The sequence below is a fragment of the Brassica napus genome, chromosome A3 (assembly GCF_020379485.1).
Source record: "Brassica napus cultivar Da-Ae chromosome A3, Da-Ae, whole genome shotgun sequence".
NCBI classification, from domain to species: Eukaryota; Viridiplantae; Streptophyta; class Magnoliopsida; order Brassicales; family Brassicaceae; genus Brassica; species Brassica napus.
Genome location: NC_063436.1, coordinates 10,238,555 through 10,264,653, shown reverse-complemented (window position 1 = coordinate 10,264,653; position 26,099 = coordinate 10,238,555). Strand labels below are relative to the sequence as shown.

Genomic DNA, 26,099 nt, shown 5'->3' with positions numbered 1-26,099 from the left:
TAAAGGGTTCGGTCTCTAGTCTAGACCACCACGATGAGGCCAGGACACTCGGTTATCAAAAAAAAAAATTCACCAATTTACATTTTAAAATAAATACATAATTCGTACTCTCCACTAGATTAGTATATTGTACTGATCCAATAGCATTTAATTTATTAACAATTATCTTTGGAGAAGAAAGAATGATAAGACCACCAATGTTGAGTTGGCCTAGTGGTAAAAGGATTGCGACTGTAATTTCTGTTACTTAGATTTAATTCACGGTGAAAATGACTATTTACAATGCTTGAGTTTCTAGTAAAGAAATTGAAAACACCTTTTTTTAGACTCAAAAAAAAAGAAAAAGAATGATAAGACCATCCGAACAAGATGCTGTAATGTCAGTGGAAGGAAAATAATGATAGTGTAGGATATTAGTGAAGATGTTGCATATCAGCATATGCCATTTAAAAATATATATATACACATAAGATGTACTTACGCCGAAAGTCTAGTAGAACTATAGATTTATAGAGATATATAAAACCAAAATGACAATAGCCTCGTCATAAGGTTCTGGTTTCATTACAGTAACCTAAAGTAAAAAAGTGAAAAATAATCAAAAATGAAATGATGAAAAAAATAGAAATATTATTGTTTATTACATTACCAAAATATGAAATAAAGCCGAGTGTATATTTTTTGAGGAAAATATGTTTTACCTCATTTTGTACTATTTCTTATGCTTATTTTTGATAGAGAGATATCTTTACAAATACTTTAAAGTATGAAGTTTTATTAAAAAAAACAAAAACCCTTCTATCCTTACTTTATAGATATATAAATATAAATAACTATATACATAAATAATAATAATAATAATGATAAATAAAGTTTTCAAATTATACATTTTTAACTTTTATAATTTTTTTTCGATTTTTCTTTTCAATTTGTTTTTGTTTTTAACTTCGAATTTTTTTTTGAAACTGTTTATAAAATTTAAGTATTTATTTATTTATTAAAATCCTAAACCTCGACCTCTAAAAATTTCACCCATCAAATCTAAATCATAAGTCTAAATTAGTTAACCATAGAGATACAGTCACAACCTAAGTTAATCGACGAATTATTAGTGACCGGCGAATTGTTAAGAGTAAAAAGTTACGTTAGAGTGATACCGTCACAACCTAAGTATAGTGAAGGAACAAGTTTTTAACTATAGTCAGTTCAACTATTTGTGCTCTTTGCTCCAAGTTCATGTTCATTGTAAATAATAAATACTAGATGAGTATTCCTAAGTCATAACTAGTAGACAGAGTAAATAAGTTTTGGAGTAAAAATTTGTGGTAGAGTGACTATACAGTCATAACCTAAGAGGTTTTTAACTATAGTCAGTTCAACCTTTTGTGCTATTTGCTCCAAGTTCAAGTTCATTGTAGATAATACTAGATGAGTACCCGTTTGTGCTCTTTGCTCCAAGTTCAAGTTCATTGGGAAATAAATGGAGAATTAGTGAAGGGGGTCAAGGTGGACAAGTGGGGAGAAGGAGGAGGTTAGCACTCTGGTGTCTGCTGTGTTGTTAGTCCCTGCTTAAATGGTCTACCATTAACGGGGCCCTCTAGTCTCCCCTCCCATTACTCCTAATTATAAGCTCCTTTAACCATACTAGTACATTTTCTTCACACAAATGTTGAGGCTCCAACGTCTAAGATGGACCCTAAGAAAATACTGTATTGTGTCAGTTCAGTAACTAAGTTTCATATGGAAAATAAAAGTTTCAGTTTCTGCATCGCCTACTAGACAGGAGGAAATAAATGACATTGCATGTGATCGATACATGTGTGTTATGAAATAAATTGCTATGGAAATTAATGTCTTATGAATAAACGTTATGAAAATATCTAAAATACTATTTCCTCAAAAGAAAAATCTCAAGTCTGGCAAAAAAAAAACTATCACGTTCGTCATTAAGAAAAATAAATATATATATCACATTTACCGCCTTACATCAGTCTCATAATTCAAAACGCGACTCATATTTTCTTCATTTAATATTCCTGAAATTTAAAATCAAGAACTTGTCGGCGAAAGCTTTGCTTATGATCTCTAGGCTAGCTAAGTTGGCCATTGAGTAATGACTAATGACCGTACTATGGTGCGGGATATTAATTTTGGCCTAACTAAAGAAATTGAAATAATACCATAGCCGGATAAATTGTTGAATCAAAAGTTTGGAAACTACAAAAGTCAAAAAGCTTTCGTGGTTGAATCATAAGGAGAGCACGTGTGTTGACTTTAAAGTAAACGGATAGATGCAAACAACTTCTTCTGATAGGATCTACAAAGTTGATACGTTCGCTGGAGTTATTGTCCACCAACATGTCCATTACACATAACCCTCCAACCATTTTTTTTATCGGTACGATTGATTTTTTTTTTTGGTCATTTGGAACGATTGATATATCCTACCACCTTTTCAATATAAAAGTAGTTTTACTTTTAAAAAATAGGTTTGAAAAAATACAATTTAATATATAAATTTAACCAATAATAAAAAATCATATATAAATGAATTGGTCACACAGTATCCAATTAATGCAAAAATTGTTTTGAATTGTGCAAACACCTTATATTGTAAATTATATTTTTTGGCTAAAACCACCTACATATTGAACAGAGAGAGTACTATTTTATATGTTTTTGTATGTAGATTTTTTATAAAAGTAAATTAACTAGTTATAAATCTAAAAACAATTCATTCAAAACAATATCTTACAAACTAGTAAATGCTTTCATATGTTTTTGTTTTGTTGATTGAATTTCTTAACTGAACAATAGATAACCCCACTGAACCAAATTTTAAAAACAAAACCTTCTTCATTAATGATTTTCTATAATAGGTGTCCACTGGACCAATTTACAAAAGATGAATTGTCATGGGTTAGAATGCATTTTTTTTTGTAGTTCAAAAAAAAAGATTGCATTCTTTTATATTTAGGGGTTGGTACATTTATTTACCGGCTTATCTTCAGGGTAATCCAAAACCAAAGCCTTTTTTTTTTGCTACAGCCAATATTCTATAAATCGTTAGGCATAGTTACACGTCTTAACCGGATGTCTAGAACGATTTTTTTGAATGTATAGACCAAATTAAAAAAAAAACATTTTAGAAAAATCGTTTTGTTTATACCCAATGTACCGACTAGGCGGTGGTCAAACGTCTAGGCGAACATTTATATATTGTCTAAACCAACTTTTAGAACAATGATTACAACTAAATTTTTATTCCTTTTTCAGCTTTCCTAACGGGTCAGTTAGAATTGCTGATTCTTGTTTGTAGCAACCTCTGGAGCATAATTAGAGGAGCTGCTGAATTGCCGAATGACGGAACCAAACCGCTTATGTCTACACTGAACAAGTCTCTCGACTTAGTTTTTGTTTGATGATGCAGTGACACTTTCTTTTTCATGTATCCTACTTTAGCTTTCCCTCTTTGATCAGTCTTCTCGTCGTTGGAGATAGTAAATTCAAACAAAGCTGATTTCTTAAAAATTCGGATATTAATTTTGATCATAGGGTCAAGGTTTTTGTGTAACATGTTTATGCAGAAACTACTGTTCCGAATATAAAATGGGTTAGAAAACAAAGAAGTTAGAGATAACAAGACTCATTCTGTACATTCCTCTTCATCTGAAACCATTCCTTCCCCAGACCACACACATTACACATACACACACTGACATAATCATCGAATCTTTGACTCAAAACTACCAAGAAATGGTAAAAAAATAAAATAAAAAAGAAACCAAATCTACACTCAAACAATGTCATTGCTCCTAAGCTTTATGTAATGTACGAGAAGACACACCATGTAGTAGTCTGACAAAACCCAAGAAACTAAGCTTTCCATCTGAATGTCTTATCCAATCCTGAAGCACAACATGCACAGGTACTGATGGTCCGAGTCCGAGTTCCTGCAGTCAACAAACAATGTTTCTAAGTTTTGTTCTTCTCCATGAGTCTCTCTATGTGAATAAAAAAGGGTAAAGATTCATATACCGATGCAAGCTCCTCAATCATGATGGGTCTATTCCCATCTTTCTCAAACAACTCGTAAGCTCGCCGTGCGTGTTGCTCCCATGTTTCCATTGCTTCCATCTGATAAACGCTTAAAGCTGATGCACAGAACTCTTCAAAGTCTAGTTTCTTGTATTGAAGACAACTTATCTGCATCCCCAAAAAAAAAAGATGTTATACCGTTTTTAAACAAATGATTTAACTATTAGGTGTATGTAATTAGCCTCTTGTTTCTTACCATGTGAACAAAATCTATGACTCTTGAATCCTTCATAGCATCTGTTGCGCTCTTTAAAATTGCCTGAGATTTGTATGAAAAACATCAAAAAATCATATAAGATCCCAAAAGGTGATAGATGGAATCACTGAAGACAGAAGTAACTCACTGTTTTGTAATTTTGCATGGAGATGTATCCATTTTTGCTTGGCCCCAACAATGTAAATTGCTCCCTCAGATAAGCTAGCTGTGGTACAGTTAATGTCTTGGCAAGAGCCTGTAACCATGAGAAGAAGAAGAAAAAAAAAACATTTATCATACAGTTAATGTCTTTGGAAATAGAATATGTAAAGCTTCTTAGATTCCAACTCACAACTAAAGCTGATTTTCTCAATGAAGTAGACATTATGTACACTTTCACAAGCTTGTATATGATCATATCACAAGGTATCTTCAGTTCATGCGAGCCAACCAGCCACGGATGACCTGAGATTCACATGTTTTCATAAATATAAGACATGATACTAATGTGTTATAGAGATGAAGATGATGAGCCTATACTTACACAGAGCCTGTGCAGCAGTTAGTCTTTTACGGTAGTCTTTGTTTAACAATCTTTTCACAAAATCTACAGCATCAGGTGATAGTGAAGGCCAAGGAGCTTCTTCAAAGTTGGGTACTGACTTAAGTACAGCTCTGAAGATTCCTGATTCAGTACGGGCCCAAAAGGGTCTACTCCCACAAAGAAGAATGTAAGCAATCACTCCTATACTCCACATGTCAGCTTCTGTTCCGTATGTACGGTGCAAAACTTCAGGGGCTACGTAGTAAGCACTTCCTACTATATCATTCAACCTCTCATCTGCAGAAATTGCAAAAACATTGTTGAGTTTTCTTTTTCCATTTAACTACCAGATGATGGGTTTATTGTTTATATGTCTGACCTGGCTTGACGTAATCAGAGAGACCAAAGTCAATTGCTTTTAGAGGAGAAGTCTCATCCTTTGTACTGAACAGAAAGTTCTGTGAGAGTAAAAGAAACAGAACAGTCATTATCACTCTTCATGACTAGAAAGTGAAGTGTCACCTAAAGCCAAATGAATTACAAGAAAAAAATCTATAAACTACCTCTGGTTTAAGGTCACGGTGAACCACACCTTGGAGATGACAGTAAGCTACCACACTAAGAATCTGAACCATAACTTGTTTAGCATCTTCTTCTGTGTACTTGCCACCCCTATATGAGACCAATCTCAACAAAGTCAATACATCAACGCATTCAAAAAGCATAGATAGACACATGTGATGTAGCAGGAGATTAAACTACCTTTGAAGTATTTTGTCTAAGAGCTCACCACCTTTACATAACCTGATATAACAAGAGATTAAATTAATTAAATGATTGATCAAAGGGAGCATAGGTAATGATGTATACTTACTCCATCACAATGTAAACATTCTCATCATCTTCAAAAGCGTCATAGAACTGGACTAAGTTCTTGTGACCAGTCAAAGCTCGCAGTATCTTCACTTCTCTACAAACATCCTCAATCGCAATTGCTGTTGTCATCTGCAACATAAAAACACTAAGCATTTGAATAGGATCTAAAAACACACACTCAGACCAAACATAGAAATAACATCAAAGTGTCAAGTTAAAACATATAACATTTGAACAACTAAACTCTATTCGTAACCACACTATAAAAGAATCAATTTGAACACTAACAGAAAGTGATCAAGAACCAAACCTTGGACTTAGGAATGACCTTAACAGCAACTTCTTGTCCCTTCAAGCTTCCTTTTTTACCTTTGGCAGAGCAAGTATACCCAAAATGCCCTCGACCCACCTCTCCATCAATCTCGTAGTGCGAAGCAAAGTGTTTCGAGAAGCCGAAGCTCTTATCAAGACCGATCTCGAACTCCTTGCCTTCGGGGATCGAGACCTCGTTGGGCTTGTTGGTGGAGCCGTTGCGACGCGCGAGGAAAGCGCGTATGTGCTTAGCAGGGGAAGGAGGAGGGAAAGGTCTCTTGAAGATGCGGAGAGGCGTGGAGCTCGCGCTCGCCGGCGAGGGTTTGAATAGGCTAGGCAAAGGGCTTGGACTGTATAAAGGAAAGCCTGAAGATTTCGCCGGAGTTTGATCGGAGGAAACAGAGGTGCTCTGTTTTGATTGTTGTTCGATGGGTTTTCCGTGACAGATCCCCATTAATTATGAGATGGGGAAGTGATAAGGAGGTGAAGAATTGTGATTTACAGGAGAAAGTAAGAAGCTTTGAGGAGTCAGTTAGTTTTCCCGGGAAAAAACAGAGTTTCAGAGGAAGAGATAGACTACACGCAAAAGAGGAGGAAGAAGAAGAAGAAGAAGAGAGATTCGTTACAATGAGATGGTAAAGTTGAGTAAAGACATTAGATGAAGCAAAAGCAAAAGTGTTTTGAGATTGAAAAGAGAAAGTGAAAGAAGATGCTTTCTCAGTAGCAACAAGAAAAGGAGAGACAGAGAGAGCATAAACACACACAAAAAGTAAAGCTTGATTGATTTATTTTGATTTTGATTTTTAATATTTTTTGCTGTTTTTTTTTATTTTTATTGTTTCTAGTAGCAATCTCTTTTGTTAAATGTGAATGTGAGGTTTGGTTGCCAAGAAAGAGTCGTGTTTGGTGACTATTCTGAAACAGAATTATAATCATATCTTACAAGTTTGTTTGTTACATCATATATTTGAATAGTTTTGCATTGATATCCTATTCTATTATAGAGAGATACAATTCAAGGGTGAATAAACGAGTCTATAAAAAAGGAATTTGAGATTGCCAAATCTTACCAAGGCTCGGAGCAGCGTTGTCTTTGCACTGCACAATCTGCAATGCTAAAAAATATCAGACAAAGGATCCAAAAGAGTCCTTGAATCATGCCAAAATGATAAAAAAGAGAGTATATGACCTCGAAGTTGGCACTTGATAAAAGCAAATCTACCCAAAGAAATGTCTTGCATTTATAGGTTAGTATATTTTGTTGTTTATATGAAGTTAACCATACTTCACTGGTCCACATATGTAAACTGTACATATCTTTTTCCTTTTAATTTGATTTAATATTATAATATTACATATTATATTAAACTCTAGTTTCTTTCCAGTTTGCATTTTAAAACTGAAGAAAATGAGATAATTTCTCCAGATTTTTGTTCAATGGCATCTTTCATTTAGATTTGTTGTTTGCCTACTCTAACAACTTAGAAAACAACATTTTATGAATTTACTTGCACGTCAAAACCGAAATCAATAGAGGAATGAACAATCCCTCATGGGTTTGGTAATTGGTACATGTGATTTAATATATGAATATATATCGATACGTTTCTTATCGTAAAAAATACTTCTCGTCGTTGGCATAATTAATAACCTGAGTTTCATGGTTTTAGTTTTCTCATGACAGGGTGTTTTAGGGCAGAGCTCTATAGATTGCACAAAAACTATATAGACTGAAGTCCACTGTAGATGTGAATGTCGCAGGTATTCATGAATCATGCATGGACAAACCCCACGTCAGTCACGTTTCAAATGAATAAGAATACATAAATGTTCAACAAAAAAACCATAAAACCATATTTTAATTATATATATATCCTATCATACTTTGTTTAAATATTTGTTAGTATTATTTATTGTTTCGTGGACTATGGCTGCACTCAAATTCAATCGTCTTAATTGTTTTTTTTTTTAATCAAATATCGTCATAATTCGTTTAATGTCACTATGTCATAATAACTTTTCTATTGCGTGAGATGAGACAATTACTATCTCACGTGTTACAATGAGTAGGAGATCCAATTTCAATAGCTGGAAGGCAATGATTAGATTGATTCTCTCCATTGAAATGCATGTCTTGAATATTTGTGTACAAATTTAATCAAAAAGATAACCAAGTCGTGTTTAGTTACCTGTTCTTATTAAAAGAAGAAACATGTAGAAGAATGAATGTTTGTTTTCAAAACCAAGTAGAAGAGGCCAAGTTAATAATTTAACGGACATGTGCTTACCAAGTTGGCAAGGTTAAAATTAAATAATCAAAATGACGATGTTATTAACTAAGTCACACTGCTCTTGGACGCTTATACGGATGGACCCAAACTTTCGAGCTTATTTGCATATTTAGCGAGAGGATTTATCTGTAGGCTATACCTTCTTTTTGAGATTAGTTTGAGTTTTTTCATAGCTCCGGTATACATTGGTTAAGAAAATGATATAATATGTGTGATAAGAGAGTTGGAGCCTTTGACGTACGGACGTAGTCTTGTAACTTGAAGTGTTTACATAATTGTCTTATCGGAGTTACTGCCACTATGGAGTGCTCTACACAAGTGTAATCTGGGTCTTTCTGTGCAAACCTAAGAGAGAGCTCCAAGTTTTCTTAGATGTGCTTGAATCCTATATTGCTTTATCCATAAATAATGGGCCTAACTATATTAAAATAAATGCCTTTTATTAACTCTTGGTGACTATGCTCTTCTCTCTTTCAAGTTCCTCCTCTGAGCCAACAAGAATGAAACCCCAAACTCTAGCTGCAGCCTATAAGCATCTTCTTGATTTTATATGTGGTGAGAGTTTCTAAGAGAACCATGAAGCAGAGTGATACTAGAGACCTGAACAGACACTGCATCTGCTCTGATTAGGAATCAGAGTTACAAGATCTATTCTATACATATTTCCAGGATAGTTTGGTTATTCATTTTAAATACATAGACAACCTCTATGAAGACAAAAAACCACTAGGTAAATCAATCATTCAGACAGAAACTAACAACATAAAAGAGATATAACATTCCTGTCTCTTGTAATCACCAAAAGAAAAAGCCATGAATATTACATAATAAAAAGAGGGGAAGTAACAAGTAGGTTGTGGCCTCACTTGGCCATCATAACCTTGACGAACTCTTCATAGTTAATCTGACCATCACCATCAACATCAGCTTCCTTAATCATCTCATCAACTTCCTCATCAGTTAGCTTCTCGCCGAGATTCGTCATCACATGTCTCAACTCAGCAGCAGAGATGAAACCGTTCTGGTCTTTATCAAAGACTCTGAACGCTTCCTTGAGTTCCTCCTCAGAGTCCGTGTCCTTCATTTTCCTAGCCATAAGGTTCAAGAACTCAGGAAAATCGATGGTTCCGTTACCATCTGCGTCAACTTCGTTGATCATGTCCTGAAGCTCAGCTTCTGTCGGGTTTTGACCTAGAGAACGCATCACGGTGCCAAGCTCCTTCGTGGTAATGCAACCTACACGATAAATAAAAAACCACATGGATCTTCTTTACATCTTGGACAAGGAATCAAGAAGTATACAATCAGGAAGAGAGATGAAGATACGTACCGTCACCATCCTTGTCGAATAAGCTGAATGCTTCCTTGAACTCAGAGATCTGATCGTCGGTGAGCTGATCCGCCATAGCTTTGTTTTCTTTACGTGGAATATGCTAAAACTGTGTTTTTTTTTTGGAAAGAGTTTGTGGAGAAAATATGAGAGGGCGATAATAAACCGTTCTTCTCGGTGCCTTTTATTTACCAGAATTATTTTTGAAATGACGTTTAAGCCCTTAGTTTTGGCCTTTAATTACTTTAGTGCCATCAATTTGAGATTTTTAATTTAATGACGAGAGAAACAGAGGAGATGGATCACACGTTTACGCGGTTTCTACGCGGAGCGTTGACTGCCATGTCATCATTTCCATGAGTGGGTCTCCCTGTTTGATTTTCCTTGGTTGGTTGGTTGGTCGCTGTTAATATTTCTCTCATATTATTATTTAATGCTAATTTTTCTTGTTTAAAAGATTTATTTATTTTTATAGTGGAACAGAACCATGGATGTTTCTTCCCATGTGTTGTACAAGTGGAGCAACATCTGTCAAAATTTTAAAGATTTTGTATTATGAATATGACAGACATTTTTCAGATATAATAAGAGAAGCTTTCACCCACTTCTTTATTCATTTCAAGGCTGAGGCATGACTAGTGGAGCGATAGTGGTGGCAAGCTATCCTGTGAAATGGTGTCGTTCTTTATTTGAAAGGTGTCTTCGCTTGCAAGGTTTCATTTTTCCATCGTCATGGCTCCTACCACAATCTCAACTATCTATTTTTACCTTTTTCACTGATCATATCTTCCGACTTATAACACGTTCATAGTATGCTTCCCGTCAGAGAAATGATGAAATCTACTACCATCTCTTAACGTGATCTCTCGGTTCCTGATCACCTGTATATACTTAGAAGGCAACATTGCAATCGTTGCAAACTCGCAAGTTCTTGATTATTCTAATGGGTAATACCTTCAGGTAATATTAATGAGTGCATATGCAACCGCTTGCTTTACGCTGTGCTGCACCAAGTCTGATTCTTTCTCCTCATCATTCATCTCATGCAACACTGAAGTTGTTTCAGGCTTGTCTCCCTTCAAGTTCACCTCCATAGTCAGCTCTTGCAGGTATGAATAGATCTCTTTTTTATTTAGATGGAGAACAGTCTTGACCTTGTATGTTATATAGATATCTTTCCAACCATCAGGTGATTCATGTCAAACAACTCAAGCCCTTTGTCATTACATGCCTAATGCAAGTTCAACGTCTTCTCGTTGATCTCCGTCACAGTTTGCTCTTCCATAATATTAAACAGTTTGATTGCCTCCTCATGATGTCCATGAATCCCATAAGCAGAAGTCATCGAGCTCCACATCACTTCATCTTCACGTTCTGAGAAAGCTTTAGCTGCATCTTCAAGGCACCCCACATGTTAAAACATGATGAACAATGAACTAACCACATCTACCACGGAGCTATCTCCGATCTTAATAGCTTCGGCATCAATTTGTTGACCTTGACTTTCTAACCGCTAAATCAGAACAGGAACTGAGCACAGTTACAAGAGTGATATTGTCCGGCCTATATATTTTAATCTTATACTGTCTAAACACTGTTTCAGGACATTCGTTTTGAGCGATCATTGACCTAATGACATTTTCTCCATCTTGCAGTTTCCCATTTCTCATATACATATGAGCCACTGAACTGTTATCCTCTGAGTCCAACTCAAGCCCGTATTTTATAACCAGGATTTGTGGTCTAGTGGTTTAACTTGAGGATAAAGTCCAATACGGTGAAGTCATCATGGTTCGAATCCGGACTAGGGAATTATCGCCAGGGAAAAAAGACACGTGGACTGAAAATGTAAGCTGTTAACACGTGCTTAGTCTTGAACCATTTTTGTGGAGGCCAGATATCCCTGTATAATTAAAAAAGCATGCATTTTATCGTGCATCAATGAATCTATAAGTTATTTAGAGAAAATCTTTAAACATGAAACGAAAACAACAAGTTTTTCATTTATCCCGGTAACGTAATCGGATTCATACTTGAACAAGTGTTCATGCTCAAAAGTTTGAACTACCTGCAAATGAAAGACTACAGAAAAGACAGAAACAAAGAAGTGTCTCTCTGATATGAACCAACACAAAGAAGAAAGAAAAAAGAACGTCCAAGAAGATCATAAAGAAGCATAGCTTGTCCGCAGGAGCTTCCATTTAGGATCCAACAGTGTTTAACTTGACAAGATCTTCACCTCCTGCCATTAATTAACCCAATCATTCAGAACAAAGAAACCATTGAATCAAACTACTACCACTAAGGCCATGTTTGTTTCTGTATCCAAAACGCTGCATCTGGATACTAGCATCTGGATACGATCATACGAGCATTCAAATGGTGTTTGTTTAGACACTATTGCATCAGCATCTAGATGCATCATCTAAATGCAACATATATAATATCTAAAATATATTTGAGATGTTAAAAAAGTATAGTTGGATGCTACATTTGAATCTTAAAAATCCAAAGACCTAAATACCCTTAAATACAACTACAAAAATAATTAAATTCTTTATTATTATATAATATCTTTAATCGTAAAATTGTAAATTTTCTTCCAAAATAGAAAAAATGCATTTCTTAGCCAAAATCTAAAAACCGTATTTTCCCGCCAAATTCCAAAAATCGCGTTTTCCGCCAAAATCAGAAATGTTTTCTCGCCAAAATCAGAAAACCGGTTTTCCCACAAAAACCAAAATATCTGTTTTCCCGACAAAATAAAAAAAAACACATTTTTCCATCAAATCATGAGAAATGCATTTTTCCGCCAAAACTGGAAAAATATGCTTTCCACCAAAACCGAAAAAAACATTTTCCGACAAAACTGGAAAATTGCAAGAACAATAGCATAATGCAACAAGCTTACTTTTCTTTTTCAACAGAGGCTGTTGTGAAACTACTTTGTTCTGTGCAACTCAGAAATCAAATGTTTCATGTGAGACCGTTCATGATTCAAAGAATGTTGGGACAGAGCAAGACAGAAGGAGATCAAGTTATATGAAAGTCAGGTCAGAGGACAAAGGTTATGGTTCTCAAGAGAATGGTGGGAAAAGACAAGAACCTCAAGATAATACAACACATTCCACTCTCTTCCTTGCAAGAACATGGGAATCACTATGTGTTCATGAGACCACTTCATTCATTAGGTGTCATGAGACGAAGAGAAGCTTTGAATCGGTTAAAGGAGCTCTTACTGGTTCTGGAATTCATGTGCCAGAGATATTGGGAGTAAGAGTTATGGAGAAGGGACGCATACTTCAGAGTCTGAGGAGGACAGAGTTCAGTGGATGAGAATTAAGAACGTCCATGATCTCAAGTTATTGGTGGCAATTGTACGCATGAAAAAAATTTCATTGAAGAAAGTTTCAGATGAAGTAGCAATAATACAAGTGAAGATTTCAGATACAACAATCTGGGTCAAGGCTGGAAAGTTATATGGCAGAAGTGAGTTTGGCAGCGTTGGAGATCCATTCTCAATTCAAAAATATTGTGTTACAATATGCAAAGATATACTTTGATTTGAAGTTGATGAAAGAGAGTGAGAATATCATCTACACGGTAACTTGAGCACTAGTTTTATTAAAGAAATGAATCTCAAAACAAGGCCTATAACTTGAAGTTTAAGGAATCTTAAAAATATATTAAGAGACCTAACAACAGACGCCTTTGAGATTAAAAATATATATATATATTATTGAAACAAAGAAGCATTAACATTAAACAAGCATCACAAAAGCAATTCTTCAAGGTGTTAACGAAAAAAAAAAACCATTCTTGAAGTCATCTGTTACAAATACAACTGACAACTTTTGAAAAAACAAAGCGTACATGGAAAGACAAAAAAAATACCATACTAGAAAAGTTTCATTCTTTCAAACATGATGATGTATAAAAAAACCTAAAGACACTAATGATACATGAATAAATTCCCTCTTAAATATTAATCCACCAATGAGAACTAACACCTCACAGAAATCACAAGTGCGAAAAAAAAATGACAAGATTAAAGCAGAGAAAAAGGGAAACTGTCGTTGGTATATAGCAGTAAACCAATTCACAGAGTCAAAAGCTGAGCATAATAGAAGCTTTAACAAGGAGATTCTTGGACATCTAAAAAGTTTGGCAAGCATAATAGAAAAAACAGAAGACAACATTCCGATGAAGTAAAACAAATGTCTTTTTTTTTTTAATGAAAGAAAAGTTGTCAGCAAGATGAGTTGACAACACTTTTGTCAAATGAAGCCTTCTAGTATGTCTTGGAGGCCTTGAAAACCATAGAGCTGGGTCACGGATGCCCTAAAAATAGAAAGAAAATCAAAGACAGAGGGTGAAGAAAGTATGTAGAGAAGGAGCATAGAAAGAAACAAAAAGCTAAAAGTGACTTACCACATAGGCTGCATACTTCTCTTCAAACCCAGACACTTTCCATTTGTTGATGAGGAATAAATCGTAGGAGTCATAGTCCTCACCAGTCCAGTTATGCATGTTCTTGAGGTCATGTCTGCCCTTAGAAAACAGATGGAACAAGTCTGCTGCCACGTGCTGGAAGTTTGAAACGATAGAACCTCCTAGCTGTAGTGGAGATCCTAGACTTGAGGCTTCTGATATTCTACGATAACAAACAAAAAGAAAATCGAAAATATTAAAGAAGTTGAATAAAGAGAAAAAGGGAATGAATCTTTGTTTAGACTTCTTACCACATACACCTTGTCGTTTTTGTCAAATCCGTTGATCTCCCATTTCTCGATCAAATAGTCATCATATTCTTCATATTCATCTTCTGACCAGGAGCGCATTGCGAGGATGTCTGGCATGTACAAAACATCGAGTTTCTCAAGATCAGGTCCGTTCTTCCTTTTAGTGTAGGCAACTGCAGGACGTTCTTCAGGTGGTCCTGAGTCAGACGAACTTTCAGAATCTTCAGCCGTAGACTTTCCTTTGTCTGAAAGGACCAAGTAATAACTGATAAAGAATCTAACAAAATAAAGCCTGGCTCTACATACAAATAATTATCATCATAGGCAACAAACTTAATGAAAACACAAAACCAAATCAATGTATAAACTAAGCAAAGTCGTGAAATGATATAATCTTGATATACATGTAAATCATATGCCAAGAGATAATATATGATTGTATAAAACTCAAACAATACATAAACATAAGAAATTTGTGAAGTATGTGATACAACCAAAACAAACTTATGAATTACCTGTAGAGGTAGTGACAAGTCCTTGGTGCTTCACACTCACTGAGATGGAAAAACGTAACAATCAAAACATGAACATCAAAAATTCGAAATGTTAACAATCAAAAACTTAACCAACTTCCAATCTATCAGAGAGGAAAAAGAGCTAGACTCAAAAGAGAAAACTCAAACCAAAGGTCATGGATCAAGAATTAGAGGTTAATAACAATCGATACTATAAAATGTGAAAATCAAGATACTAACAATTCATTTTCATTTGCAGAGTAGCAGAATATGCCCAAAATATTAATTAATATAAAGTTAATGGCAGAGAAAAAGTGGGATAGTTCTAAAATTGTGCATAATATTTAATGTTATCATTAACAAGATCTTACTCGATATGGTACAAACATAATCATTGATATCATCAGTCTGTTGTTTTTTCATATTTGGTTTTTCACCAAGTTGTATTTCAAATTGCTTTTAGATTTTTTATTTACATTACAGAAGCTATATGGTATATTACTCAGATTAATCAAAGATTTACTGATTTGTTTCGTTCTGGATTTTATGTATAGATTAATCAAAACATATATATGAAAAAAATGGTGTTATGTTTTTCAAGTAGTACCAAAATATTTGATTCAAATTATTTTATTTATTTTCTTACACATATTAAATATTCATTTATTTCAAATTAAGTGTTGTTTTCAGAGTTTATTTTCTATATAGAAATTGTTTTCAAAGTTTAGATTTTGTTTCATTTATAATTGTAGTTTTATATTCAAAATGTTAATTTTACTAATTAATAAAGTAGAGGAAAAGGATACAACTAGAAAACTACTATTGTAACTAGTAAAATTAATAATTTTAATATAAAACTACAATTATAAATAAAACAAAAAGAATCATCTTTCTCAAAAGAAAACGTTCATTGTTTTTAATATGTATGAAAATCATATATAAACAACATTTGATGGTTGTAGCTCGAAAATTATTAGTCGAGATTTTCCATATGATTAACCTGAGAAGTATTTAATTTGTTACCCCATATTTAGTTAAGTTTTTGAAACAAAATTTTGCAAATTATAATGGTTGTAGCCAGGAAAAGATTAGTTGATAAAGAGACGTGGCGTGCCATATAAGTAAATGATTCCAAACGTGGAAGTGTTCAGATTGCTATGTCTGAGCCAAGCTTGATGACTTGTCCTGTCTCTTGTTTAATCTTTCAGGAAATTTATTGCGGAGGGAGACTAGTGTCTGAACCAAGCCATTCGGACTATCTGAATATTGCTACACTAATTGTTTTGGATCACTGATTCTTTTTGTTTTTGAATGTATCTTTAAATATTCTGAAGGCAACTTATGAGAATTTCTAGTGTACCGATATGACAAAAAAGTAAATCCTTGCACCAACTCCAAGGGTCTCTTCAAGAACCTATAATGATCAACTTCAGAGAGTGGACTCAAGAGGAACCAGATGTGGAGGTTGGATCCATTGCATCTGAGCTAAACCGAGCCTTTCGACCCTGAGGAGATAAATATGATCAACAAAGTTAGGTGAGGAAGTGTTTGATGTGAGATCGTAATTGGGCAAATAAAAAATGCCCTACACTTGTGTAAACTACTCGCTTACTTCTAAAGCCATACACTTCTCTTGATCGAATTAAGTGTCTATGTAGTCGCTGCATGGGCCGTTTCTTGCGTTACAAGGTTTAGCAGCTTCGTGATTGGCCTTCCCTCATAAGATAATATGTTATAGAACTATTTAATTTGTATCTACCAACGTAGCATAAAAAGAATCAATGTTGGATTGAACACAGAATGAAAACTCGTAACACAAGTCAAAATGGGAACAGGCTCTCTCACCTTTACAATACTCATTACAATAAAATAATAGCGAGAACGTTAATAAAAAGGAACAGAACATTGACGACAGTGAATGAAAACACAGAATCTAATCCACGCCAAAGATCTTGTATAAGAACATAACAGTTCAGACTTGGCAAAACCGAAGGTTACGTCTCATCGTAAAGCTTTCCAGTCTCGGACAGGTTAAAGCAAAGAGCACCTGAAAGAATGTTCGAAAGGAATCGAATGTTTTATATAAGGACCTCTATTACTACATAGATGAACAACTAGTGCTTAGCCTGAAGTTTCCATTTCTTTACCATGATCATCTGAAATATTCCTCTTCAATCTTCTCAGCCATATCCCATAATCTAACGGATACGGTGTCCCACATAGACTGTCAACGTAGTCAGAAAACGCTTTCAAAATGGTCGAGACATCACCTAGCTTCTGCTGAATCAATCTTTTGGACCAAGAGGTCTTTCTCCACTGAAGAGCTCCTTCAACTGAATCCAAATCAGGCATGTCTCCAAAACAGAAATAAAGCATGTTAATCAAGCTCTCTGCATCTGAGGCAGCACAAAGTATCCCTTCCTGGAGTGCGTAAGTAGAGGAGAAGTGAAGATTCATTGCAAAGTGCAGATAAGCGAATTCCAGCTGAAGAGGAGCCAGAAAGTGCAGATAAGCAATCATGGCAACATCTTATAGCATCTTCTGGACCAAAACGACCCTCGTTTACCATATCAGCTACTGTCTCGCCAACGGGAGTGGTCACAAGAATGGGAGTTCCGCACCAAGGATGATCACACCGTCCACCTGAACTTGGTTTTTGACATTGGCCTGGGTGAATGATCCACCAGACCCATGGATGCTCTCACTCTCATCAATACGTATTTTTCTCTGGATCCGATGCGAACCGAACCAGAATTTTTGAGTTGATTTTGGTTTGGTTTTTCGGGGTCCATGTAAAATACCCATGCGCAAAAGAGAATTACATAAGATTTATACAAAATTCCAAATAAAGTAATTCATGAATTATATAATATTTTTAAAAATTATTTATTTTATATAATTCGACTTTATAACATAATAATGTAAAACAATCACACAATACTAATTCATATCAAAATTTGTTATAACAAAAGAACCCGCGGGTCAAAATCTAATTCATATTAAAAAGCTAGTGGTCAAGTTTCCAAGTAGATGACACTACTCTCATTCACCAACCTCAAGTCAAAGTAGCACTCTTTGTCAAACCATAGGTGTGGTATTCCTTTGATTTCAACCTTACTCAAGTCATTGCTTTGCAAATCATAACGCAAAATGTAGAATCCAGATGAATGCACATCCATAGGTGCTAAGATAACTTTGTTGTCTTGAGTTGTGCCCTTTACAATCAATTCAATATCTTGGACTAAATGCATCTGACAAGGCTGCAAAACAAGGTTCCTCGTTGACCATTCCTTTTTCTCAGCATCTTCCAATACCCATAATACCGTCGTACCCTCAGTTTTTAAGTAGCTATATTCGAAAATAGTTATTTTTCCACCATATTCTATAAGTTCTGCCCTCATCTCAAATGCAGGAATAAGATATCTAACATCCACCAAAGGTGCTATGATGGTAGTAAACTCTTCAGACCTAACGTCAAAACTCACAATTGCATGAGTGTCCATATCAAGCCAAGCCAAATAATATACTACTGATCCACTGATAGATATGCCTGGTATGAAAGGAACATGATGACGATAATTCTCAGGGGGAACAACTTTTTTCCAAGAAGCTCCTGGTTCTAGCACGAACACCCAGTGCTCTGTCTGCAGATTAACCAAATTGTCCGAATGTATAACAATTGTGGATAATAGTTTGTGCTGATTATCAACAGGGTCGTATCCGATATGGTTCTGCTGAACACACCTAATTTGACCTGGTTCGGCTATGATGTCGGGCTTTATCTTGGGTAAGGTCAAACGCTGTCCGGTGCTGGGGTTGTATATACAAACTTTTTCCCCCATTGAGAAACACATCAAGCCGTGGAGGCCGTTCAAGAAGTAGCCTCCCATCCCTGGGATGCTCAAATCTTGGTCGACCACGAAACAAGTGTTGTCTGGAGACGTTGATGACATGGACAGAAGTTCACGTTGCCCGTCTCTATCCACCAAACACATGTATAGATGTGGTTGTTGTTTCCGTTGTGTGATCGTAAGTAAACGTTCGCAAAAATACCGAGAAGAGACGAGGGATGACCACTGCTTTGAGACGCACTTGGACCTTGCCAAGTACTTTCCCGGCAGTCTGATGAGAATTTCGACCAAGAGATCGAGAGGAATCTCGGACATATATCTTCTTCTTCTTCTTCTTTTTGTTCTGAGAGGTAGACCCAAATAACAGCCCATGACCAACAGGTTATACGCGCGATTAGCTCTTCTTTTCTTCCGTTTAAACAATGTTGATGAGTTGTTGTCTGCTTTTGCATCCCTTATCTTCAAAGAAAACACCAGTTAAGAACAAAATCAATTGCAAACTCTATGAATTAGCCTCAAACTTTAATCATTAAATACATATACACACAAAAAAAAAAGTAGGGTTTTTTTTATCACCTGGGAAATACTCTGACATTGCGTGAAATCCTGCTCGGAAGCTGGTTGTTTCAGATTCCTTGCTCCTCTGTTCATCTCTTTGACCCTTAAGTTCATAGTTCTGCACCGGCGCTGTCCGTCAGAAAAGACCTAATGTGTAAAAGTACTATTTTATTGTCTAAAATACAATTTTTTTTTGTAAAACTTGTGTTGACAAAAGGAAAAATGTCACATCAAAACTTATTTTAATGTGGGCCACGCCTTATAACCAAAATTCAAAACTTCTTTGAATTATTTGATTAATAAAACTGCATAAAATCGACATCGGAGACGTTTTGGGTACATTGGCTCCCAATCGGATTTCGGATAGGTCTCAGACACGAACAGAAACCCGTATTTCCAAAAAAATACGTATTTTTCTCTGGATCCGATATGAACCAGTATTTTCGAGTTAATTTTGGTTTGGTTTTTCAGGGTCTATATAAAATACCCATTCGTAAGAAAAAATTACATAAGATTTATACAGAATTCCAAATAAAGTAATTCATGAATTATATATTTTTTTAAAAATTATTTCTTTTACATAATTTAACTTTGTAACATAATAATGTAAAATAATCACAAAATACTAATTTATATCAAAATTTATTATAACAAAAAAAAATATGCACTTTCAACCGCAGGTCAAAATCTAATATATGTTAAAAGTTCAGAGTTTTAAAAGGATAATATATCTTCACTGGTCATAGTTTTACAAGGAACCCCTAGTATATATGTCAAGTCGAATCAAGATATTTTTTAAAGCCGAATCAATATATGTTAAGTTACAGAAAAATATGTTCACCAATCTGCCATTACATTCGACTCAAGAAAGCGTACCAAAAATACAACGAATGATTTTTTTGCCTGATTACGGTTGAACATTGATGATATAATCGTTAAAAACCGTTGAGGTTATAGTTACCACCAGGTTACCACCACTAGGTTATGCCCTTCACTCATAAGTCATAAGATACACTATATCATAAACAACGCACGCCGAAACAGAATCATGGTTGGATTTAGGTTAAGAAAGCACAAAATGGGAACAAAAGCTCTCATCTTTACAATACTCAATTACAATAATCATAATAATAGAGAACCACTCTTGGAGATAATAATAATAATGACGAAAAGGAACCGAACATTGACAGAGAAGGTAAACACAGAATCTAATCCATTTAGGAGATCATGTACAAGAACAGAACAAGGTCCAATCTACTCAAACTTGGCAAAACCAAAGGATACGTCTCATTCTGAAGCTTTCCAGTCTCGGACAGGTTAAAGCAGAGAGCACCTGAAAGAATGTTCAAAAGGAATCGAATGTTTATACATCCCCATTAGCCTGAAGTTTCAATTTCTTTTCCGTGATCTTCTGAAAGATTCCTCTTCAATCTTCTCAACCATATCCCGTAATCCAAAGGATACGGTGTTCCACATAGACTGTCAACGTAGTCAGAAAACGCTTTCAAAATGGTTGAGACATCACCTAGCTTCTGCTGAATCAATCTTTTGGACCAAGAGGTCTCTCTCCACTGAAGAGCTCCTTCAACTGAATCCAATTCAGGCAAGTCTCCAAAACAGAAATAAAGCATGTATATCAAGCTCTCTGCATCTGATGCAGCGCAAAGCTTCCCTTCCTGGAGTGCGTAGGTCGAGGAGAAGTGAAGATTCATTGCAGGTCTATCTCTATCCTCAAGCACCGCGTGACCCCAACCTATTAGTACAAAGTAAGGTTGTCTCACACCTGATGTGACATAGACTACGTTCTCTGGACGGATGTCACCGTGGCGGATTCCAGCTGATGATGAGGAAGAGAGTGCAGATAAGCAATCATGGCAACATCTAATAGCTTCTTCTGGACCAAAACGCCCCTCGTTCACCATATCAGATACTGTTTCCCCAACCGGTGTGGTCACAAGAATGGGAGTTCCGCACCAAGGATGATCACACCGTCCACCTGAGCTTGGTTTTTGACATTGTCCTGGGTGAATGATCCGACCAGAACCGTGGAGCTGCGGCAAGTACTTGCTAGAAAGTCCTCTCTGTCTCATAATACTTAGCATTTTAGTTTGTCTTTGCACCTGATACCACAAGTTCATGTCCTCCAAAGCTGGCTCTAGCTGTGAAGGAGGAGAACCAACGTAGAGAAACACAGACTTCCCTGCTTCATCCACTGGTGACGCGATATGATAAGGAAGTGTACCGTTCGTCAACACTTGGTTAATCTGATACCCTTTTTGATAGTTTGAATCCTCCAACCACAGAACCGATCCAACTTCAAGTTTCATCAACGGTTCAGGCTCAACTTTACTTGACTCTTCTTCTTCATGAACTTCGACGATTTCAGGAGACATGGTTCTCTGCTGGAGCCTAAACATACCGTTCTCGTTAAGACCACTATCCCCTAACTGCCTCTCCTGTCGTCTAGAGTGGACACGAGAGCTATGGTCAGCAGCTAAGTCTTCAATAGAGTGCCTAGGCGGCCCAAAATACTGCACTATACTATGGTAAGTGGCGAAAACCACTTGCAAAGCACCAATGTCTCTCCAGTTAGCATTCCCAAGCTTGTTCCATATCCTATCAATGGGAGACACAGAGATCTTCGAATGGTTCTTTACCCACTCCATAGCGCAGTCATAAACATTATTAACATCATAATCAAGCTTACTCACATCCCCTTCCACTTTCACAACTCCCCCATATTGCAAATCAACCAAAAGAACGAACACACAGTTTGAGCTTTGAGAAAAATCCAACCGGCTCACACTTCTTGAGATAAGCACACGGAGAGCATAGAAAAGAGCCTCTCCCAAGACAGGCAACGAAGGCTGACGACTTCCAACTTCAGGCCTTAGCAGAGCGAGTTCAAGAACATGATCCCACTTCCCATGAGGATGCCGCGGATTCTTCAGCAACACACCCGTTGCAGAAAGACCATCAAGCCTCCCAAGAGCTAAAGCCTTCTCCGCCTGATAAAACTTAAGATTCTCACTAAACAAACACCCAACGGAGAAAGGAACAGCCTCCTCCTCCTCCTGACTCCAAAACGCCTCCCAGAGGCTCTTAACCGCTGCGTGCAAAAAATCCTCTACCGCTAGATAAGCATTGGCTTCAACTGAGGTGGATGTTGATGCGTAGACAGCGTTTGGCATTCGAGTCAGCTGCTGGAAAGAGACTCCTTCCAATGCGTAGTCGAACTTCTGCAGCTCAACGAGCTCGAAAGGAGGTTCAAAGACCGGTTTATTATCATGGTTCTCTGATACTGAACCGAACCAGTCTTGGAGATTCTCAGTGAAACGCTCACTGTCAGTGAACCTGGTGAGGAAGTCTCGTCGTGTACGAGATCTGCTTCCTGATGATCGCTTCGTAGTTGTACCAGACCCGATTGATTCCAGGTCTGGAGATGATTTCGCTGTAAGAAAAGAGGAAACTTTAAATCGAATCATTACAGAACATGGCAATGTCTTCACATAGCTTCAAATTGAATTGAATTCGATTCTCTCTTGAGTCTTATCACTAAGGTGTCGATTCAATCGAGATCAGATTTAGGGATTGATCGAATCTAGGGTTTTCGAAACGGAATCTGAGAAGGGGTATGAAGAAGAAAGTAACGAACCTTCCATTGAAGAAGAATGAGAATCACAGTCTTCTTCGTCTAGTCTCTGCTCTCTGTAGCTTTCTTCGTCGTCTTCGCGTTTTCTCTGAAGATTCTCTCTCTAATGAGACCTGAGTTCGAATCCTCGCTGACATGTGTTCTCTTACCTTTTTTTATTATTTTTATATTCTTTTGGGTAGTTTATTTTTAATTATAATACAGGTCAAAAGTACCAAACACTAACAATTATTAACCAATAAAATTAATAAAAATCTAGTAGGTAGAGCTGTCAAATGGTCCGTCCATGACCCAATTGGGCATAATCATTTGGACCATTTCAGTTTTGGGCAGTAATGGGTGGTCCATATTGGACAATGGTCCAACAAATGTCCAAGACCAATAGAGACCATGTCCAAATAGGCATGCCCATGGACACCCAATAATATTTATAATTTTTTTTAATTATTAGTTTAGATTTTATTTTTAAAATTTTGAAATTATGTTTACTTTCCAAAATTATAAAAGTAATTTTAATCTTATCAAAACTGTAAAACTATGTTTTCCTCTCAAAATCGAAAAAGTTTCATTTTTCCGCAAAAACCAAGAAATCGCGTTTTTCTGCCAAAACCGATATTTTTTTATTTTTCCGTCAAAACCGAGAAATTACGTTTTTCTGCCAAAATCAAAAAATTACGTTTTCCTGCCAAACCCGAGAAATTACATTTTCCCGCCAAAACCGAGAAATTGTGTTTTTTTCCGCCAAAACCGAGAAATTGTGTTTTTTCGCCAAAACCAATAAATTGCGTTTTCCCGCCAAAACCGGGAAATTGCGTTTTCCCGCCAAAACCAAGAAATTGCGTTTTCCCGCCAAAACCGAGAAATTGTGTTTTCCCGGCAAAACCGAGAAATTGTATTTTCCCGCCAAAATCTGAGAAATTACATTTTTCCGCCAAAACCGAAAAATTGTATTTTCCTGTCAAAATCCAAGAAATTGCGTTTTCCGCCAAAATCGAAAAATTGTGTTTTCTCGCTAAAACTGCAAATTTGCATTTTCCCGCTAAAACCGAGAAATTATGTTTTTCCGCCAAAATCTGAGAAATTGCGTTTTTCCGCCAAAACCGAGAAATTGTGTGTGTTTCCGCCAAAACCGAAAAATTAAATTTTCCCGCCAAATTTATGAAATACATTTTTCCGTCAAAACTGTGAATTACGTTTTCCGTCAAAATCATTAATTTTTTATTTTAACGATAAAACTGTTTTTTTGGTTAAATTGTAAAGTTATGTTTTCTTTTATTAAACTCATGAAATTATATTTTAAGAAGCCCATGGACACCCATTGTCTATTTGGTCTTCGCCCAATTGGACCGTGTACCAATTGGTCTTTTGTCCAGTTGGACCATTTATTAATAGGACATGTCCATAGCCCGCCCAAAATGAATTGGACTGGGCTAGTCCATGGTCAGCCCGCCCAGTTGACACCTCTACTAGTAGGGGCCGCAGAAAGACTGCGGTCTTACTGTATATTCAAAATAAATTCTCTAAATTTAATTGTAGGGCCATTTTTAAAAACGAAGAACCACAAGATTTTAGATGAAACAAAAAAATGAAGGGCCAAGCAGGGACGTTGCAGCGCCAGAGGCTTGATGCATGCATGCATTATCAAGTGCTTGTTCCTTGAAGCAAAGTGAAGAGCTGAAACTTGAAGAGGTTTGTTTGTAGCTTCAAGTGCTCTTTGAAGTATGATTGTCATCAGTGTATTGGCTTTTCCTTTTAGTTAAGGTTCATATGTTTCGTGGCTAGTCTATTTCAATACACAGTGTTGTTTTGTGTGTGAAGGTTCTGTCCACAATGCAATGAGGCTTCCTGAATTGTTGGTGATATACATCTAAAGAGATTCTCATACATCAGATCCATGAACACACAAGTTGGAAACACTCGTGAACTTCCCAATGCAGGACTTAGATTTGACAAGGTATGTAGCCAAACAAAAATCTCTCTGGGCCACAACTCTGCGAGCTATATGCTTTGACCAACCATTACGGTGGTATGGGCAGTGAACACTACACCGCATATATCAAGGTCAGTTACAAGCAGCTTTAGTTCTCCAAATGGCTGTTGGTCCGATTCTGTTTCTCTACATCTGAATTTCTTACTTTGTTTTTTATCTTGATTTTGTCTGCAGCCTTTAGACATAGTTTGCAAAAATGTATGACTTCTATTTAGGACTGGCTCAACTTGTATTTGGACCCCTAGATAAAAAAAAAAGATTTTAAGATCTTAACATGATTTATGTTTATCTAAAATTTTGATATATTTAAAATTATTATCATTCAGTTTGTTTATAAAATTTGTGATGAAAACAAATTATGTATATGTAAAATATTTTTGGTATCTTTTCCAACCAAATTTAGTGAATATTTAATTTTTTCTATATATAAATATGCATATATAAGAAAAATAGTTGACCCTTACATATGAAAATACTGTGGGGACCGGTTGCACTGTTTATCCCCCACGGCTCTGTTCTAGTTTCACTAAAGACATTGTGGTAGATAGAGTAGTTGTATTTCTGATATATTATATACATGTTGATAGCATTTTTGAAGATAGGTACATGAAGGGATCAAATGTTACGGAAGCCTTGTTGCAGATTGGACATACCAATGTTGACTCATGTTGCCCCTGTGAAATGAGACATGTTAGGAGACTGAAATTCCCAAACCAAATAAAAATAACAATATGACATGGCTCTGAATTCACAAGCTCAATACCAGTTTAAAGCTGATAATATATGATGGGTACACAAATAAATAAAAAGGAAAAGTGCATACAAATTGTTGGGAATAAACTTTTAGCCATATAGTTTTGGACCATCCCAGCTCCTCTCTCATATCAAACTTATATACTCAATCTCTGGTTATAGGTATCTTTAATTTTGTTCACTAATATATGATCCTTTTCTATAATCCGGTCTCTCGGTTATAACACAAATTGTTAGAATGTATCTAAATGTCTGTTAGACCTTCATGTCGGGTTTGCAATAAAGATCCTAGTGAAACTTGAGTTTCTTTGAACGTAACAGAACTAGAGATACACGAACTTCAATAATTAGGTCAAATAAATAAGAATCAAAATAAAATGATCATTAAAAA

At 35.9% G+C, this 26,099-nt stretch overlaps 4 protein-coding genes and 1 long non-coding RNA gene across 5 annotated transcripts; all 5 read right to left on the bottom strand.

Annotated features, from left to right (window-relative positions):
• Positions 1-3,582: 3,582 nt before the first annotated feature.
• On the bottom strand, positions 3,583-6,813 carry LOC106438002 (CDPK-related kinase 1-like). The gene is made up of 11 exons (XM_013879035.3): positions 6,025-6,813; positions 5,713-5,843; positions 5,601-5,642; positions 5,402-5,510; positions 5,218-5,296; positions 4,839-5,135; positions 4,647-4,759; positions 4,443-4,550; positions 4,295-4,357; positions 4,039-4,206; positions 3,583-3,953 (listed from the first exon to the last, which is right to left on the bottom strand). Exons 1-11 carry the CDS (start codon positions 6,478-6,480, stop codon positions 3,816-3,818), a joined length of 1,704 nt encoding a protein of 567 aa, XP_013734489.2. The 5' UTR covers positions 6,481-6,813; the 3' UTR covers positions 3,583-3,815.
• Positions 6,814-9,027: 2,214 nt separating this feature from the next.
• On the bottom strand, positions 9,028-9,885 carry LOC106438004 (calmodulin-2). The gene is made up of 2 exons (XM_013879037.3): positions 9,648-9,885; positions 9,028-9,553 (listed from the first exon to the last, which is right to left on the bottom strand). Exons 1-2 carry the CDS (start codon positions 9,721-9,723, stop codon positions 9,180-9,182), a joined length of 450 nt encoding a protein of 149 aa, XP_013734491.1. The 5' UTR covers positions 9,724-9,885; the 3' UTR covers positions 9,028-9,179.
• Positions 9,886-12,343: 2,458 nt separating this feature from the next.
• LOC106438008 lies at positions 12,344-14,767 on the bottom strand. Its single transcript, XR_007338115.1, has 3 exons — positions 14,390-14,767; positions 14,079-14,301; positions 12,344-13,988 (listed from the first exon to the last, which is right to left on the bottom strand). It is a non-coding gene; the product is annotated as an uncharacterized LOC106438008 (long non-coding RNA).
• A 2,855-nt stretch (positions 14,768-17,622) lies between these two features.
• On the bottom strand, positions 17,623-20,161 carry LOC106438006 (F-box protein At2g40910-like). Its single transcript, XM_013879040.3, has 2 exons — positions 19,332-20,161; positions 17,623-19,214 (listed from the first exon to the last, which is right to left on the bottom strand). The coding sequence occupies exons 1-2, from the start codon at positions 19,425-19,427 to the stop codon at positions 17,919-17,921; spliced, it is 1,392 nt and encodes a 463-aa protein (XP_013734494.2). The 5' UTR covers positions 19,428-20,161; the 3' UTR covers positions 17,623-17,918.
• Positions 20,162-20,392: 231 nt separating this feature from the next.
• LOC106352772 lies at positions 20,393-23,128 on the bottom strand. The gene is made up of 2 exons (XM_013792402.3): positions 22,969-23,128; positions 20,393-22,764 (listed from the first exon to the last, which is right to left on the bottom strand). Exons 1-2 carry the CDS (start codon positions 22,973-22,975, stop codon positions 20,690-20,692), a joined length of 2,082 nt encoding a protein of 693 aa, XP_013647856.2. The 5' UTR covers positions 22,976-23,128; the 3' UTR covers positions 20,393-20,689.
• Between the last annotated feature and the right edge of the window lie 2,971 nt (positions 23,129-26,099).